The sequence below is a fragment of the Falco peregrinus genome, chromosome 1, assembly GCF_023634155.1.
Source record: "Falco peregrinus isolate bFalPer1 chromosome 1, bFalPer1.pri, whole genome shotgun sequence".
Classification (NCBI taxonomy): Eukaryota; Metazoa; Chordata; class Aves; order Falconiformes; family Falconidae; genus Falco; species Falco peregrinus.
In genome coordinates, this window is record NC_073721.1 from 59,362,437 (window position 1) to 59,380,386 (window position 17,950).

A 17,950-nucleotide genomic window follows, 5' to 3' on the forward strand; every position below is an offset into this window, starting at 1 on the left:
TCAGCTATCTGGCTTTGAAGAAGCAGCCTTGAAGGAGCTGTCTAGCTTCACATGGGGAAACTTTGTGTCAGTGTTTCCATGGTTAATCCCTTTATGCTTACTGATTAAGTACTTTGCCTCCAATGCCAAGGACTGTAGGTAGTAGTTGTTGTGGTACTGTATAGCATGTAATTAACAGCAGGGAGTGGGGCTTTTGCACAGAATTTTCTTGTGTGATGCAGGAGGATTGTGCCGCTATTGTGAGTGACTAAATAATAGTTGGTTTAGTGCTGAAAATTCTGAGTCTAGAACACAGTATGTGCAGTGACCTCTGTCAGCACAAAACAAGTGCTGTGGATGCTTGATAGCATAAGTGTGCAACAGTGAAAGATTACAAGGACCCTTTGACGCTGTTTAGTCCAGCTTCTGCTGGTCTGGGTATTAATGTCATAGGTTAGCTGTTTTTTTTTAACTTAAAATTCACTTCCTTTTCCCCATCACATCTGTGCTCTTGTTAGAATACTGTTCTGAAAGTAGATTTTGTGAATTATACAGATACTAATGATGGTTTATTTAGGGTTCATAGGAGAAGCTGGAGTCCAAGGAAACATTGCTGATGACTCAAAGTACCCTTTGAAGTAAAGATTTGTGATGAAGATGGATTGTAACAGGGAGCTCAGCTTGGGGTTAGGTGAATAGCATATCTTTACTACTAAAATAGCTGGATTCTGATTACTATTGCTGATGTTTAGAGCACTGGTTTACCTGAGGGGATACAACTCCACAATCCTCTAGTTCTAGGGTGTTCTTTTCTGAAGTGAGAAAAATGTTGAGGATACCGAGCTGTGAAGGACAGTGTGGAAAAGAGCAGTCTAGGGTTTTTTAGGCAAAATTTTTTGATTTTCAATTAGAAAAAATCAGCTTGTGAGGCCTGTTTTGTGGTTTCTAAGTATTCCTGTCTTCCATCTCCCACAGAAAAATTAGGCTGCTGAAATAGAGCTCAAGTACCCAAAACAGAGAAGAAAAGGTATAAATGGTCAAAGAGCAAAGAGGCTTTTGCTCTGCAAGAGGGATATGTATTTCTAGATGTTCTGAAAGAATGGGGCAACATGGAGACAGAAGACAGTTTACTTGCCCCCTGGGAAAATTATAATATTCTTTGCAAAAGCAAAGAGAAATTTAGGACCTAGTATGACCACATTATCTTTCCTCAGTTTTGGGATATATGTGTTTTCAAGAGCTTAAGATCTGGCATCACTTACTAGCAGAGCTTTCATGAAAATAAATATGAGACTCTAATTCTATATCTTATCTGAAATGTGGAGTTTCTAGCCAAATGTCCTTCAAACAGCAACCTGTGAGTATCAGCTAGTCATGACGTGCAGAGGTAAAAGTGATATACTTAGTAATCAGCACAGTTTCTTCTATTATCTTGACTATCTGAAAAATGTTTTTACACAGGTGTTTTCCAGGTTTATGATTGCTTTTGAAACCTGATGGGCTTACAGCATGTATAGGGGTGATATGTGTTGTAACCTTAATCCTGCAGACTCTTGGGAATTAGACATGTAGCAGTTTGAGGTTGGTTTATTGCATTGCTGGGATTTGATAATAGCAGCAATTCAAAGATTAGATTTGCCTTATCTCAGAAATCTCCGAACTGTGGCTTTTCAACTGCACGTTGTTGGTGAGCCGCTAAAGAGCAGTTTCCATGCTGGGGCCATGTCACGCAAGCAGCCCTATAGCCTGTGCCGGTACAGAAAATAATCTCCAGCTGCATTCTGGAGTCATACTGGATTCAACCTGCACATCTACTGCTACTCGATCTCCTAATAGGTTGGTGGGATTCTTGGAGAGGCATCGCCCTCTCTAGTGTGTCCATGCCCAGACTTTCTCTGCCTTGCCTCTCTGATGTTTTATGAACAGCAGCCTATTTCTAGGCTCTTTTTATCAGTGGAATGGATGAAGTAGGTAAAAAAAACCCTAAATCATTAAACAGACAAGTGTGAGAATCTACTGTGGCATCTTAGTGATGGTTAATATTGAAGTCAGGCATCTCAGATCCCAGCATTCTACAGGGCTGGGGGGAATTATTTCAGTTGGTCACTGTCTTTCTCCTGGAGGCTGAAATAGGGCTGAAGCAGCTGTATAAGGGTACATCACTGTCTCAATCAGCTGAAGAACTCGCAATCTTGTGAATGGTAAAATTAAAGCAGTGAAAGGAGGAAGAGAAAAACAGGAGTCTGTTGTATCTGAACCTGTGCTCTGGGAAGACTGTCTGCCAGCTGTGGGACTGCCATGGCATCTTTTGTAGTTCTGCTATGCAGAGTTAGTACTTTCCCTGGATGCAGTGGAGAACTGCAACCTTACACCTTAAGCATTTTGCTTTTTAAATAGATCATACATTTTTTTCAACAGTTACTAGAATCCATGTAACTTGCTTGTGCTTTTATGTCTAGGGCAAAGCTAATATCCTGTCTCCACAGTAGCTCTACCGCAGGTAAGCACAGGTCAGCTTTTCTCTTTCTAGAGCTTTGATTACCCAGGCACACTCCCTTAGTGGAGAATAATAGGAAGGGTACGAAGGAGACTAAAGTTCCCTTTCTTGGCAGTAATGGTCCTACCACATTTCACTAGGATTACAGAAAGGACTAATTGTACATGCAAATCCCCACATGCATGCATAAAAGCATAAGTGCGTGCATAAATGCAGAAGCACAACTTTGCATATGGGTGCTGTCTCCTGTAAGCGCGTAAGCATACAAACATTAACAATTGTTTGCTCTGCAAGGGATTTTTAAGAGTGTGTAAGATCCATAACAGGAATTTAAACAGTCTGTGCAAAATACTTTTGTGGTGAGGATAAGGTAGGGATCTCCTTCACCCACTGCCCCAATCCACTGCTGTGAGATGGAACTGGATTCCTGTCAAAGCAGTGGTTATGCATGCTATCTTGAGCTTTGAAGCATTGCTGTCACCCACCTTGTGTGCAACTTCAATTAAATATTTATAAACATAAGAAGGCACATCCTTTGACTGATGTGCTGCCAGACACTTATTTTTTTTTATATGCGTGCCTCTGTAATTCCTGTTCATGAAGCATCCCCAGTGCATGGTTTAATTCATGGTAAATTATTCCCTCTTTGCTGCAGCTTTTGCTCCAAGTCATTGTCTGGGAGCCTCTGTTCTTACGAAAGTGAGACCAGCACCTACAAAATGAAAGAAGGTCCTCTAGAGTTCATTTATCAACCAAAGATTGGAGCTGGCTCTAAACCTTATCTATAAATAGGGAGTCAGTCACCTATGGCAGTTAGCAGTATCTGTGCTGACCATAAACTGCAAAAGCTACATGTGGCTTGCATATTACACCAAATAAGGGAACGTGTATCCCTGTTCCTTGTTTAGTACTAGTCACTCTGGGATTACAAATAGTTGGTTTGAAGTGTTCAATGCTCTCTAGAACTAGACGCTATTCCAGGTGCTGACGTCTGCCCTAGCCTAACATAACAGGCAGCCTGAATGCAGACCTGCTTCGGTGGGTGTTGCCTGGCTTGTTTTTGAGAAAACTTTTGCCTAGTGATTGGACTTTTACATCAGTATTAACATAGATTGTCAGCTGCTCACAGCGGAAACTTTTTGAGCAAAAGCCATTGAATGTAGGTAGTATTTAAAGCTACACAAAGTATGCCTGTGTGAGAAGTGAAGCATCTCTGCCAGTTACTGTATCAACACAGTGACAATGACATTTCTCTTTTCACTGTAGATTGCTGGGTAGTTGGCATCTGCGTTTCACTAGGCAGTTCAACAACATTGTTGCTATCCAGAGGGTGTGGTGGAACATTAATATGGGTCTAATGCAGGGCACGGGATGCTTTGTGGATCAGTGGTCAGGCTGGGAAGATGACTTGGGAGAGGCAGTAAAAGGGCACGATTTCAGGACAGGGACATGTGGCTAAAGCGACACTGGACAAGCAGATATGGAATTAGTTTAGCATCCCAAGTACACCTGTAGTGCTTAGAAAGAGTTCATGCAGTGCCCAGCAGAGAAGCAAGCCACTACTGTTAATCTCTCCTCTCTAAGAGTACTAACTTGAACACAACTAATTCAAAGAGTAATGGGATCGTTTCTTTTTGATCAGGATCAGGGATCCTGATCCTGATGGGATCAGGAATGCACCTGTCACTAGCGGAAATTGTTATGTAGCCCTTTACTGTTGTGCAGTCTAAAACTAGATACAAGTCAAGGTGTCATACTGTGGGATGGTCCCACCAAGCCTAATGCCTTTTTCCTAATGAGCTGAGAGATGAATCCACTGACAGCACTGTGAACACCAAATGTAAAGTACGTGGTAGCTGGTACTTTAGGACACCAGTCTACTTTTGCAATGCAATTTGCCTAAAGCCATGTGGCTGCACTTAATCAAGATGCATATTTGCAAATGCTGACAAGCATCTTAAATGCAGTGGTAGACACCTCTGCAGGCAGGCTCTCTACTGGGATGCAATTCAACCTAGCAAAACTGGGCTCTGTGACAAAATCCTTGGAATGTCAGGGCACAGACCCTTGATGCAGAAGCAGCTAGGGAGCTGGTCACAGAAGCAGCAAAGCTCCACCAAAAATATATGGAAACCAGAGCTAACAACCTGAGTCTGCCTGCTGCAGTGTCTTATGATGTTATTTCTCTCTGGTTTCCACTGCTAACAGCAAATAGAGGAATGGCACTCCAGTTAATTTATAAATGTCCAGTACTGTCCAGCTGTTTAGTTGTGCATAGGCATCTCTACACTGAGACAATGAGCACAGCAGGGGTCTGATATCCAGCATTTGGGAGGAGGAACTTGTACCAGTAGAAAGGCACCCAAGAGCATAGGAACATCAGTGCATCATCCTTGACTTCTTAACTGCTAGAGAGGTGGCCCTCTTAGGGAGGCATGCTGGCCGGGCAGTAGTGCCTGCTCAAGCTATACCATAGGGATGTTTCAGAGTCCAAATGTTACATCTGAGAGCAGCCACAATGAACTCCTGGAGTGAATGTCAAGAACAGTATTTGTAGAGAAGGCCAAAAAATGAAGGAGAAAAATCACCTTTCTACATATTTGCCACTGCAGTATATGGCCAGGAGATAAACTGGGAGAAGGTCTTCTTTAGGAGGTCTCCAAAGGTTCCTGATAAGACACATGCACAGTGGTATGGTATGAGTGATGTAAAATACTGGATACTTCACATCTTACCTACATTTAACCCACCACTGGCTGGATGGAAGGGCCTTGTTCTCCTTTACTGTGCCTACCCTCTCTGTTTTAACAACTGGAAATAGAGGATTTTTGCTTTCTTCTCTTTTCTTCCTCTGTCTCATGGGACAGATTACTCACCTTCTCCCATCTGCAGCTGTGGGACAATTTAATTTAAAGAGATACACATATGTGCGGGTGTGTGCAGTGGTGGCAAGATGGGAGAAAGAAGAGTGTTTCACAGGAAGAACAGAGGAAGGGAAAATTGCACCTACTCCAAAAGCAGCTCAGAAACTCAGCAGGAGGTTAACCAACCAGGCCAATATTTAATTAAGCCTTAGCACTGTAAGGTACAATTTATGCTGGAATAAAAGTCTCAGTTCAGTGCCACTATTATTCTTTCTGGAGCCCAGATCCTGAGCTTGGAGGCTGGTAGCTGACTTCTCCTCCCTGTTATCAATGTTGAGAAGAAATTTTACTCTAGGGAGGGAAGATCACAAGATGGATGATAAATTCATGATGGGATTTTGGCCAGAAGCACAGGCGCTGGTTAAAGGAAACACCAAACTCTGCAAGCATTATCATGTCAATGTCTCCTTCCTGTAAAAGAATTTACTGCCTGTGTAGGTGGAAAAAAATTACTTAAAAATGTAAAAAATACCCTGAAAAGAGAGATGCCTCCATATGAATTCTATTGTTCATGAAAGGAGTGAAATATTATCTAGAGCCTTGTTCTGGCATCCTGAGAACAAATCACTGGTGATTCTAAATGTCAGCAAAATCTACTAGCAGAAGTTCAGAGTCCTTGGCAAGAGTTCAAAGTAAAAATGAATCTGAAAATTTCTGAAGTCTGGAAAGCCCATATGTGAATCCAGTTATGTATCCTGGCATTTTGGCAGAGACAGTTTTCTATTGCAAAACTTTGAAGGCTACATAAAAAAAATAAATTGCCTTGCTCTATAACTAAAGGCATATAAAATACAGCAGCTTTGTTTAAGTGAACCCAAAAGTTCAAACTCACTTATTTTCACTTTTTTCCCCTCATTAAAATTATCAGAACCTGCTTTCATTGCCAGATACGTGGCTTTTTATGAAATGCAGCTTCCAGCTGCTTTTAAGGTTGGATTTTTCAATTAATCTCATCTGAGTTCTGATTTTGGAAACATATAAGCAGAGATGCTTTCACAGTTTATTTGGTATAAAGTGCTTTCAAATCTTGTTAGTTTATTTTTCTCAGTGATGCAAAGCTAACCATATGCTATATGAACAAACTGACTACCTTTATTAAATTTAAAACTAATTTTAGTATCTTCATTCTCAAAGAACACAAATTCTAATAAAGAGTGAAAATGTGAACTTCAATCAAAACAAAATTCTTCAGGCAGGTGGGGTATCTGATATATTGCTATCAAACTGAAGCAAAAGACTAGCCCTGTGGAAATTAGTGGAAATTTTGTTTGGCTTCAGTGATAAAAAGATTTTATTTCCTGAATGATCCTATTAAGTATTATCTAATGAGCAGGAGGTGCAACTACTATAGTTATGCTTCTATAATGGCTTTTCTTACTCTTATTATTTATACCATCCTTCCAGGTGGGAGCATGTTCTCCCTAGCGTGTGCTGTGTTTGCAGAGATGTATATGATACAAGATGAACGACAGGTTAAACATCAGGCTCTAAGAATCCTTCGTTGTCAACAACGCGCCCTTTCTTATGCAGCCAACCCATTTTGTAAAAAAATCTCTAGAAGATGCCATTGTCTGTTGGGGGAAGGGCTTTGGCCGTTTAATATGAGCATCATGAAATGCTGCCTTCCATAGTGTAATAGAAACTCATTCTTTTTAGGCTCTCTGAGAACAAGCAGACCATGGTCATGGGTCAGTGTCTCCTCATATCACCTCTGATACACTTATTTTCTTGTCATGTAATGGTTTGTGAAAGGCTTTGTTGCAGGCATTAAATGGCTAGCCACATTTAACAGTGCTCTTTGAAAGAACTATAAAGAAACACAACAAAGAACCAAAAATAATGACACAATAAGCCAAGCTGATACTTGGAGCTCAGGATTTTACACAATTGAGCAAAAAAACACTTGCATTCAGAGAAGTGGGCAGACTGATTACAGTACAGCTCTAGAAGGTAATCGGTAAGCACTGTATCCCTGTGTAGAAGGATCTTTAATAAAGAGATTTGAAATGGATTTTATGTAAGAACTTTCCTAGTAAGAGGGGAAAAAAACAGACTAAGGCTGAGGTACCATTTGTAATCTGAAGCAGCAATATGTACAGAGTTCTTTTCATATATCTACTTGATAGCTAGGTGATTTCAGCTTAGTAAGAGGGCTGATATATTTTTCTATTACTGCCATTTTTCAGTATTGTATAAATCACATCTTTATAGTCTTGCTTAGGGCTCCACTGTAAGAATAATACTTTTATATAACATGCCCAAACCTGTTAGTAATGTAACACCACCAAATGAGCAGGGGGGAAAGGGGAATTATGGAAGCAAAGGTCAATCACAAGTAGTTTTCTAGCTTATTTTTAATACTTACGGTGAGAAAGGAGAATATAGTAAAGTCATCAATAGTAAAAATGAGTCGCAAGAGACAAATCTCTCAATGGCTTTGTTATTTTGCTCTCCCATCAATAGGGAAGCTTACAGTGACCTGAAGCAGAGATGCAGAACAGGAGAACTAGGCCCACCAAGTTCTGAAGGCTTGCCAGTGGCATAGTGTACTACACTGTTCTGCAAATACATTTAAACTTTCTTGGTGCTTCACAGTGGAACTACCGCACTGTCTCTTCATACATGCGTGAGGTGTGACTGTAAGCAAAAATCTTGGAGAAACAATGAACCCTAGACTAAAAAGGACAGACCTCTTGAACGGTGTGCAATATCTATGAAGGGAATAGCTTTGAAAGTTAGGTTTATTCTTAAGAGTCGTTACCTGGAAGGTGGAAAGAAGTTTACTGTTTTAATGAGCATTTCTCAGTGTCTGTCTTTATACTTTGCCTTTCAGTTCAGACTGTGAAAAGAGCTCGTTAAATCTGTGTTCCCCTTGCCAACTTTTTGTTCTGTTGTCAGGAAGGCTTAAGACATGCAGATATACCAGGGACATCGTTTGGCTGTATAGTCTCTGTCCTCCCTATTATTACCAAATGATGCATCATCAGTGTTCAGCCATGCATTTTAATGCACAACATTATCCTTATTATGAAGTATTTCAGATCTATAGCATAGATAATGAAAAGACATTGAAGTTGGTAGAAAAGTATTTCCTTATTTTTAGATTTCAAACGCTCTCAAATCTTGCTGTTGCTTGCATTAATTTGTGCAGCAGTCCTGTTGTAAGTGTGCATTTTTAATAGTCTGTGGTCACCAAATCTGCTTTAAGCATGAGGAGTATAATAGATTATTTAGAAACAACAAAGTATCTTCCTTTCCACCTGCAAGACCCAGAAGTCATACACGTGAAGCGAGGCAATAATATATCAAATCCAACTATAACTAATTTCAGAAACTATTAATAAATCTATTGTTAGCATCTCCTAAACAGGCATTCAAGAATATGCTGACCACTTGGCTACACTTGATTCCATTCCCCTTCTTGATACCTCTCCTCTTTCCTGATAAAAAAAGACTGCCTTCTGCCCAGGGGGGAACCATGGCTTATCTTTATTTCACACAACCGCAACACCAAGCCATTCTTTTGCTTTTAAACATACCTGTACACCTTGCACCTAGCCCTAAAATGCCACATGAAATGCTGAAATCTGCACAGAAGAAAAATCCCTGTCACACATGAGCTTTTGGCATTCCAGATTCTTCTGCTTGAGTACCACGGGCTCCTCTCAGGACAGGGCAGGTAGAGAGACCTGTGGACCTCTGAACTGTCCTTCCTACAGCTATGAATCACAGCCTCCAGCTGCAGCTGAATCACAAGATTGTCTATGTTGTTCTTGTTATACCATTAGAATTTATGGATGTTTTAAAATGAATAGGGACAAGTAATTTAAAAGGAGTCAGTTCCTGAGTTAGGCTGTTACTGGTCCAGGATGTAGGGGACTAAAGTGGTGCTCCTTGCTCTGCTACAAATCTTTTCTGTGGCACCCAATACCTGATTCAGATTCCAACGTCTGGTAGTATTTAGGCAATGACTGCTGTGGGTATGTAACTTTCCTTGGTTTAGTCAACTTTATGCCTTCAGAAACCTGAACTTCTTTTTCAAAGAGAATTTCATCAGTTCTCTGTTGGAGTTGGAGCGTTCTCCCAATGCAGCAAGTACCTCCCTAACTTCCAGGGATGTTGTAAGGGTGAAGTTAGGAAAGAGACAATCAAATGCTTCCATACTGACAGCTATATAAGCCTACGAAATACACAGATTCAAGGTAGTTACCACAATACACAAGTCCCTCAGCAAGATGAAGTATGAGGAAAGGTTATGCTTACGCTTCTGCAAAGTTGTGGCTTATTTGTTTGTTGAGTGTTCTTGGGATGCTTGATAAGGCCAGTGGCCTATTTATTTTCTCTAGGTAAGGGAGAATTATTTGCAGTCATTACTAATCAGCAGCTTCATTTTCTGGAGTACCTTCCTTTCTACCAGGACCCTTTAGCACATGAGGCAACAACTGTGTTGTGACTACCTACTTTGTATAATAATACATTGTAACATAATGTTACAATGAATTATTGCTGTTCATTGTTTTCCTGTCTTCTATCACATAGTACTTGCATTTCTTTTATGCTGCATTATCCTTTTTAACAGCAGGCAAGGTGAAGGCTGTTCAAATGTCACACAGGGCAAGTACGTGAAGTAGGGAACTAGGGATGAAAAAAGCATGAAGGTAAATGGGTGACAAGACGGGGCAATTCTGCTTCATGGTGCCAGTCACCTGCACTCCAGTGGCTAGTGTGGAAAGGTGAAATAGAACCTCGCAGCAGTCTAATTTTGTATCAGTTATCTCTGTATTAATGCTTCAGACCACCTAAATGCTTTACAATGATCATTAATTATCTCAGTATGTTAAAATACATCTAAGGGAAAGCTCTTGTCATTGCAGGGGTGAGAGCTGGAATCTCAGTTGTTGACTAGACTCTGTCTTTGAGCCAGTGTCTGGTCACCAGCATAGGCAAAAAGTGCTGAAATCTCATCGCCTGAAGTCAGCGCACGTGACAGGGAGATGCCATTAGTTAGGCTGTACCTGAGGAGTGTGCTTTCTAGTTTACACAGCAAAAGTTATGCCCAAATATCACTCTCACACACTCACCCCTAAAAAAATGATAGTTTTTATGAAACTTTATTTCTTTTTCTTTATTTAGGAATGTACTGTGACCAAAGCTGAAGGTAAAATATATTTTCACTGGTTTCAACACCTTGTAGAAAATTGCTTTAGTCATTTAAGATGTTTGAGAATCCTCAGCCTTCACTGAAAGTTCTGAGTAGGTAAATCTCCTAGAGTAGTCTGTTTTTCAGGAAGGCTGGGAAGGGAATTTCTGCATTGTAAAGACATCACTTTTCATTTACAGACAGTAGAGTTTAACTATGGAAACATCTACACTAGCCTTTTTGTTTCAATAAAGACATGCTTTTAAGGTGAATCTCACCACAGCAGGCTTGGAGTGTGTTAACTGGATTAAATCCTTTTGAATGAAACTGAATTGAAAAAATTTATTCCAGGTGCACAGTTGTTGCAGTCATTAATGGACATTCAGTCTAAAGTATTAAAGCTTGTTCAAAGCATTTACCCTCTGAAATACGTATAATAAGGACCTAGTGTCCTCAGCACCAACTCTTTTGCCGAACAAAGTCATACCCTGTAAATGGCACTATCTGCTGGTGGGTACGGAGCCTGTGTTGTTAATTTTTTGTTGGGGAATATGTTTGGTAGCTGCTGAAATAGTTTCAGGAACAAAGGACTCTCTGTGCCTAGCATAAAGTAAACAACTTATTATTTCCCATTCTTTTTTCTTTTCCCCTAGATTTGTCTATCATTCAGAATATTCTGATTTTTCAACTGGAACGGTCTTTGAATGTTCTACAGATATCACAAACATAACAACCTAATGTTTAGAAGGTTGCACATATTTTATTTTTAGGGGCTTAGGAACTTCCTGAGAAATCATGTTATGTTCATTGAAATTTTGAATTTTAAATGTAGAAAGTTGTTTTATGTTGAACTTCACTGGAATTACTCATTTTACCTTGAGGCAAAAGGTAGTTTACTCTTTAACCTTTTATCATTTAGGTGATACTCTTTTATTGGGAATTGAGCTACAATTTACATGCTAAACTCAACACAAACAGGATATGAACTTCTTGCTACTCACCATCTGACTAGAACATAAATATGGATTTCTACTGTGCAATTAACCTAATTCTACTAATAATATTGATAAGATTATTTGATGTAAATTCAGTTGTATAGTGTGTTGAGGACAGGATTTATGTTTTGGTTATTACAGTTAGAATTCTATGTATAATACATAGGGTAATATCTCACACACAATAGTAGGTGTGCTTATATATGTGCATGTCTGTAGAAATTAGTGTGGTCTGTGAAACCTTCCCTGGCTTCCACTACTGAGAAGTGTAGTGTCTTCTGAGAAGGTTCACACACTTGAAGTGAAGAATGCGTCTATGTGCAGAAGAAACTGTAAATTCTGTGATGACAATCTGTGCCAGGAAAGGGTTGCCGGATACATCCTCTGAGAAGTGATCCAGAAAATGATGTAAGGTACAGCTGTGTTCCAAGAAGCAAAGGAAAGGTGTCTTTCTAGTTGTCAGCCCATGAAGGGTGAGTGAGTTACTCTGGTGTCTTTCAAGGCTTCCTATTTAACTGAAAAATGAAAACTAGTCTTAGGGTACCACTCTACCTCTGCTCTCCAAGGAGGTTCTGCAGATTAGAAAAGACAGTATGAAACAAAGAAAAAACTGCTTTCCCTCCACTGTGCACTGAGAGAAGGCATTTCTAGCCTTTAAGCTAGCACATTTTTCCTTCTATGGTTCCTGACTAAACAGGGTCCGCTGTACTGAAGAATGATTTAGAAGACACACATGGTTGCCAAGGGCATATTTTTTTAAAAAGAAACTATGATGTTTCTCAGTCAAGGGGTAGAAATAAGGGGGGGAAAAAAAGCAGTCTTTCTTCAGGATTCAAGCACTTGTAGAGTTGTAGGTGTGTTCTCTATGTAATGTATTAATTCAATATTCACCTGTGGAATAGTACTACCTCAGAGAAAACTGAACTCTCATCACCCTCATTTGGTTAATGTTGTTTTATCTCCCAGTTCTAGGAACCATTACGTCAGACCACCCTTCTCTTTGTTTTGCTTTACCTGGCTTCACTTATTGCATCAAACAATTTGTTAGTAGGAACACCTTTCTATCCACACGTGCAATCGTGTGCAATGACACTTTTAAAGTAATACATGGACAGAAAACCTTTCATGCCCAGGACTACCTCCAGATTCTCTTTTTATCTTTGCCACCAAACAGTCTACCTTCACGTGAAGCAGCAGTGGGTGCAGCAGTGGATACAGTTCCGTCCTGCAGGCTGGAGGCAGGCTGCACGGGCTGAGGATAAGGTCAGAACAGGGCTAGAAACGCGCCAGGCCCTCCTAGTAACTCTGCTCTCTGCTGGGATCGGTGCAGCGACGGCATGGCCCAGAGAACCCACTCCTCACCTTGGCCGAACACCGCTGCCTTGTTTCACCATGGCTGGGTCAGTTCATCTCCCTTTATGACATTCCCATCAGGCGTATGAGGGAAATTTGAGGTGGTGTGTTGCAATTTGTTAAGCATTTTCACATCAGACTTTAGGAATTGCTTTTTACAGCAGTGTGGCCGGCAGGGTTTCTCGGCAAAGGCCGCCCCTAGCCCTGGCTTCATTGGAACTTCTGGGCTCCCAATCTCTTGGAGTGTTGCTGAAATTTAGGACAGAGGAAACTGCCTCTGGTTGTGCCAGGGTTGGTTTAGGTTGGATATGAGGAACAATCTCCTCACGGAACGGGTGGTCAGGCACTGACAGGCTGCCCAGGGTGGCATCGCCATCCCTGGAGGTGTTCAGAAACCGCGCAGCTGTGGCACTTGGGGACACGGGTTGGGGTGGGCTGGGCACTGCTGGGGTGACGGTTGGGCTCGATGGTCTCAAAGGGCTTTGCCAACCTCGGTGACGGCACGGAAGCCCCGCGCAGCTGCGGCGGCCGCCCGCCCCGGCACGGCGAGCCCTCTGCAGGGCGACCCCTCTGCGGTGAGGTCTCGCCGCCCGCCAAGATGGCGGCCCTGACCCCCGCTTCCTCTTCCGGCCGGGTTGCCATGGCGCTGCCCCCCCGGCCCACCCTCCGCCCTCCCGCCGCTGTGTGTTTACATCGCGCAGGACGAGCCGGAGCCCCAGCGCCCGGGGACTCGGGGACGCAGCCGGCCGCCTGCCCGCCCTCCATCCCCGCCGGGCGGCGCTCCGGGAGACGCGGCATGAAGGTGATGCTGGCGGCTGGCACTGCGCGGGCGGGGGGGTCCCCACGGCGGGGCTCGGCTGGGCCTGGCGGCTCCTGGGTGGGGGGGCGAGGGGTCGGGACTGGGCCCGCGGCGGGAGGTGGCGGCCGCTCGCTCTCGTAGCCGACGTACAACTTCCAGAAGCTTCTGACTTCGTGGGGGATATGGTGCCGCTTCAGGGAACCGTCTCCCCTGAGGGATTCCCTCCCTTTGCGACTCCATCACGAGCCGGGCCGCTTGCCGCGGTGGGGGAGGCTGCCCGCGCCCCCCGGGCCGGTGCCCGCGGGGAAGGGGCCCTGCTCCCCCAGGGCTGGCCCTGCTGGCGGCCGGGGTGCTGTGCGGGTGGGCTGCTGCCCCCACAGGGAGCGCCGGGGAGACCCTCGCCTCGCCCCCCCCCCCCCGTTCCCTCTGGGAAATAATTAGGATAGAAACGGGCCAAAGCCTTGGCACTTCGGCGCGGAGGCTGGCTGGGCTATAAAAGTGCTAATATACTAGCTCTGGGTTGAGAGGTTGTTGTCTCTTGGGTTGTGTTGGTTGGGAGTCAGTGGTGCCATGGTTTTGTTTTTCTTCCTGTTATGTTCTATCTCTTTAATTTGCAGGTGTATGGCTTTTGAAACGGGTCCCTCTTGTTAATCAATCTAAAAGATGAGGTACACTTGACATTCCCTGTCTCCTGAATTTGTATAGCACTTAAAAAAAAAAATAATTATTGATCAGCTAGATGGTAAGCTGTTTGAGGCAGAAACAGCGTGTGTAGCTATGGTCTGTACCTGTCCTGATGGAGACATTTGGCTCAGGCCTTCCTCCGAGCCTCTGAGTGGAGTAAGTAAGTATGTGTTAGAAGTTCCCCAGCTTGTGCAAGTGTCGGGTTCTGGGCAGTGCACATGTGTTGGTCGCTTGGGTTAATGATCATCTCTGCTCAGGGGGCTTTCAGCCATCAGTGGCTGCACAGCTGACAGATGAAAGAAAAGGGACGGTTTCTGAGTACATTAAATAAATACATTTCAAAAGAATGACTCCTCCTATGCAGTGTTATTTTTTTTGTTCTGCATTTGTTCCAAGCGTTGTAGTAAAGAGTAATTTTTTTTCTTTTTGGGTGCATGTTAGTTCAAATAGTGTGGGACAACAAAAAACACAAATGAGGCAGTTTTTGGTAAACATTGCCATGGCTCTGGTTGAGTTGTTGACTTATACTGCAAAACAAAAACTTCAGAGTGCTGGTTGAACAGTACATGCAGCTTGAGGCCAAAACTGAGAAGATTTCCTTCAGCATCTGTTTTATTGCATACAGAGTAAACAACTGATTATTCTTGTTAAGCCCATTACTTCTGCTGAACCTCTTTTGCCCTACTAGAGTTGGGAAAGCTCGTGGCTCTTTTAGATGGGCTCACTTAAAATACAGTGAAACGTGAGTGGAGTCATGTTCTGATTGCAAAAAAAATGTGTGTTTGGGGGGTGAGTGTTTTTTAGTGTGTTTTGTTTTTTTTTTTTTTTTTTTTTATCCAATCATTAGATATAAGCACTCTGCAGAGCTTTTCATTATAAAAAGGTTCATGGTGCTCTCTCTGCCAGGGTACTTTCTTTCAGTGTACATTTCTTTGCATATGTGCCACCTTTTGCTGTAGCAGTTGCCTCAGTTTTTGCTGTATAAGATCATTGCACATGCATGATTAAAAGTCTTAAAACGAGGGGCAGGGATAATTACACTTTTAATTGACAAATGGAATGCATCAAAATGTGCACAGGCTTTTTTACTCCTTAAAAGGGTGAGGAAGGGAGAAGCTAGCGGGAGGGAAGGGTGTTGGTGTGGGAGCTGGGTCTGAATCCCTTTTATGGACCTGCTCACAAATCGTTCAGTGTGACTTTAAAACAAATCAAGGTTTAAGTTGTTGATGATTGCAGGGAATACATCAGAACCAAGCTTTTTGAAAAGTTGTCTTGCCTGTTTCTCCCTTAATTGTTGTTATGTCTTGGGAAATTTGAGTTTGGGTATTTTTAGCAGTATTAGTTTTGACCCTTTCTCATTGATGCTGGCTAGCAGGTTGCTGAGAAGGCAGCGCTGTCCAAGTAAACCAAATTAATGCTAGCATGTGTAAAGCTGGTCTGCCTGCTTGCGGGAGGGAAGAAGCAGGTGAAGAGAAGTGGTGCCATCGGGGACTTCTGCTGTGGATGTGATCCTTTCAGGATCCGTCACGAACGTGATTGTTGCTGAGGCAACTAAAGCTTGATGTATTTTATTTTTAAGTCAGTCTATTAAAAAGATAAAGTAGTGTGGCAAAGTAATGCTTTAAAGCTTGGGGTGTTGAAGCTGGATGGGCTTCAAGATAGTCTTGACATGTACTTTGCTTCTGTTCCCATCTCTTTGAAGCAACGAGCAGTGGCAGTCCTGAAAGGCAGCATCTCTGGGCCCTTTCAGGCTATGCAAGGTATAAAACTGGTTAAAGCCCCTATTTCCTGCACTATAGCACAGGAGTGAGAGGCAATCAGCTTGAAAGTAGACTGTTCCCGTATGTTGGAATAACTCAGCAATATGTTTTGAATATACCAAGAGCATTTGCTTTCCTTCAGGGGCGAATCCATCTTGATAGCAAGGAGATACAACTTTTCAGGCTGCATTAGGAGCCTGGGTAATAGGTCTGTCAGATGGAGAGGGCAGTTTCATTCATTAGGGGAGAGGAGAACTGTAGGGAGATGATCAAAGCGCCTCCCATCCATCACGTTGTCAGCAACCAATTACTGTCCCACAATACAGTGTGTTTCCAGTATTATTCTGTTGTGACAAAACACTGGATTTCTCAGGTCACGAGCAGCGCTGGAGAATGTGCTTGCGAAATTGTTAACAAAACCTCTTCTCTTCAGCCAGTGAGGGAATGGGGGCATTGAGATAGTCCCCCATGGCTACATGGTACGGCTGCTGCTGCAGTGAATGCTTCTAACACTGCTCCTGGCACTGTGCTAACTTAAATCCAAAGTCAGAGGAATGAAGAGCATTTCAGTGTGTCAGGTTGTATTGAAGTTCTTGTTTGGGAAAGTAAGCTCAAGATGTGATTTCAACTAAGTTGCTGCTCCCCTTTTTATTGAAGTGATTCTCCAAAGTAGAAAGAGAGCTTGTGATACTTCGGCATGTGCTCACATTTAAGTTATGTATTTTGGGATAAGACAGGTGTCATAAATGTGACATTTTCCTTTGAGAAACTTACAGCTGTATTTACGAGAACGAATGTGAACTTATTGTCTATAGTTCTGTTTTTCTGACTGCCTGTGATACTTGGTGTTGGCAGATGAGTCCTAGAGATCAGGTGAAGGCAAGGTATTTTGAAGATGAGGCATCAAAAGTTATGGAAAGCGTACATAAATAATTCTCTTGCTTGTATTTATAAACAGCTCTTTTCCTGAAGGATGCCATGGATTGTCCTGTCAAAACTTGATGTATATGTAACTTGGTTTTTTTAATGTGGCTGATCCTGTTCAGCAGGGCTCTTGACAGTTGAAATGAAAAGTACTTGGAGAAGGAACAGCTTATAAAACCGAGAAGAGACAAAAAGTATTACTTTCTGTGGAGTATGTAGTAATCTTTTTTTTTTTTTTTTTTTCATGGTATGTAGCCCTAAATTTGTTACAGGAAGCAGGAGGAGAATGAATGTAAGTGATCGAGTAAAAGGGAACACAGGCTGTATATTCTGCAGGTAATTCTAGCTTGAATAGTTGATGACAATTGGTCACATCTGGTTTTCTTTATTGGTAAACTACCTTGCAGACTTTCTGGTGTTTATCTTTTCTCAGTGTTTCAGCTGAGTCTCAGAGAGATGGGAAGAGGTTACATGCCTTCAAAATCCTGGGAAAGGTACATGCTTACATTGGTGAGGCCAGTAGTAGAGTTCTCAGGCAGTTTCTTCAAAAGAAATAATGTTGCTGGTTGAACTTACTGGAAGTCACAGAAGTGGTTTCTGCTTGTGTTAGCAAATGTTACAATCTTAGCACTTCTGCAGAGTTGCCTAAGGCCTAGTGCAATTCTTGGGTTCCTTTCAATCTAAAAAAGCATTTTGAATGGAGCAGTTACCAAAAACTATTGCTGCCAGAATGAATTTTTACTTTTTAACTTGGGTTACTTGTGTTCATAATGATGAAGTGCTTTCTCTATCTGATAGCTGTTTAGTTTTGCCGAGTGAAGTTACTCCGGTTGGAATCTTGTATACAGCAAGTTGTGATCCATGTTACGCTTCTCACCGTTAGTGTGGGAAAATA

At 42.3% G+C, this 17,950-nt stretch overlaps 1 protein-coding gene across 5 annotated transcripts in view; it reads left to right on the plus strand.

The window, feature by feature from the left end:
- Positions 1 to 13,548: 13,548 nt before the first annotated feature.
- The window catches only part of LOC129784053 (transmembrane protein 263-like), a 204,934-nt gene continuing 200,532 nt past the window's right edge, over positions 13,549 to 17,950 (plus strand). For 3 of the 5 annotated variants that reach the window (XM_055799068.1, XM_055799065.1, XM_055799049.1), the window contains exon 1: positions 13,549 to 13,690. Coding sequence is in view for 2 of the 5 variants with exons in the window: in XM_055799049.1 (XP_055655024.1) it covers positions 13,685 to 13,690 (6 nt within the window). In the remaining 3 variants the exon portion in view is untranslated. Of the gene's footprint in view, positions 13,691 to 14,304; positions 14,356 to 16,647; positions 16,710 to 17,950 lie in introns of those variants that run through there. The other 2 variants (XM_055799058.1, XM_055799047.1) reach the window with 2 other exon arrangements.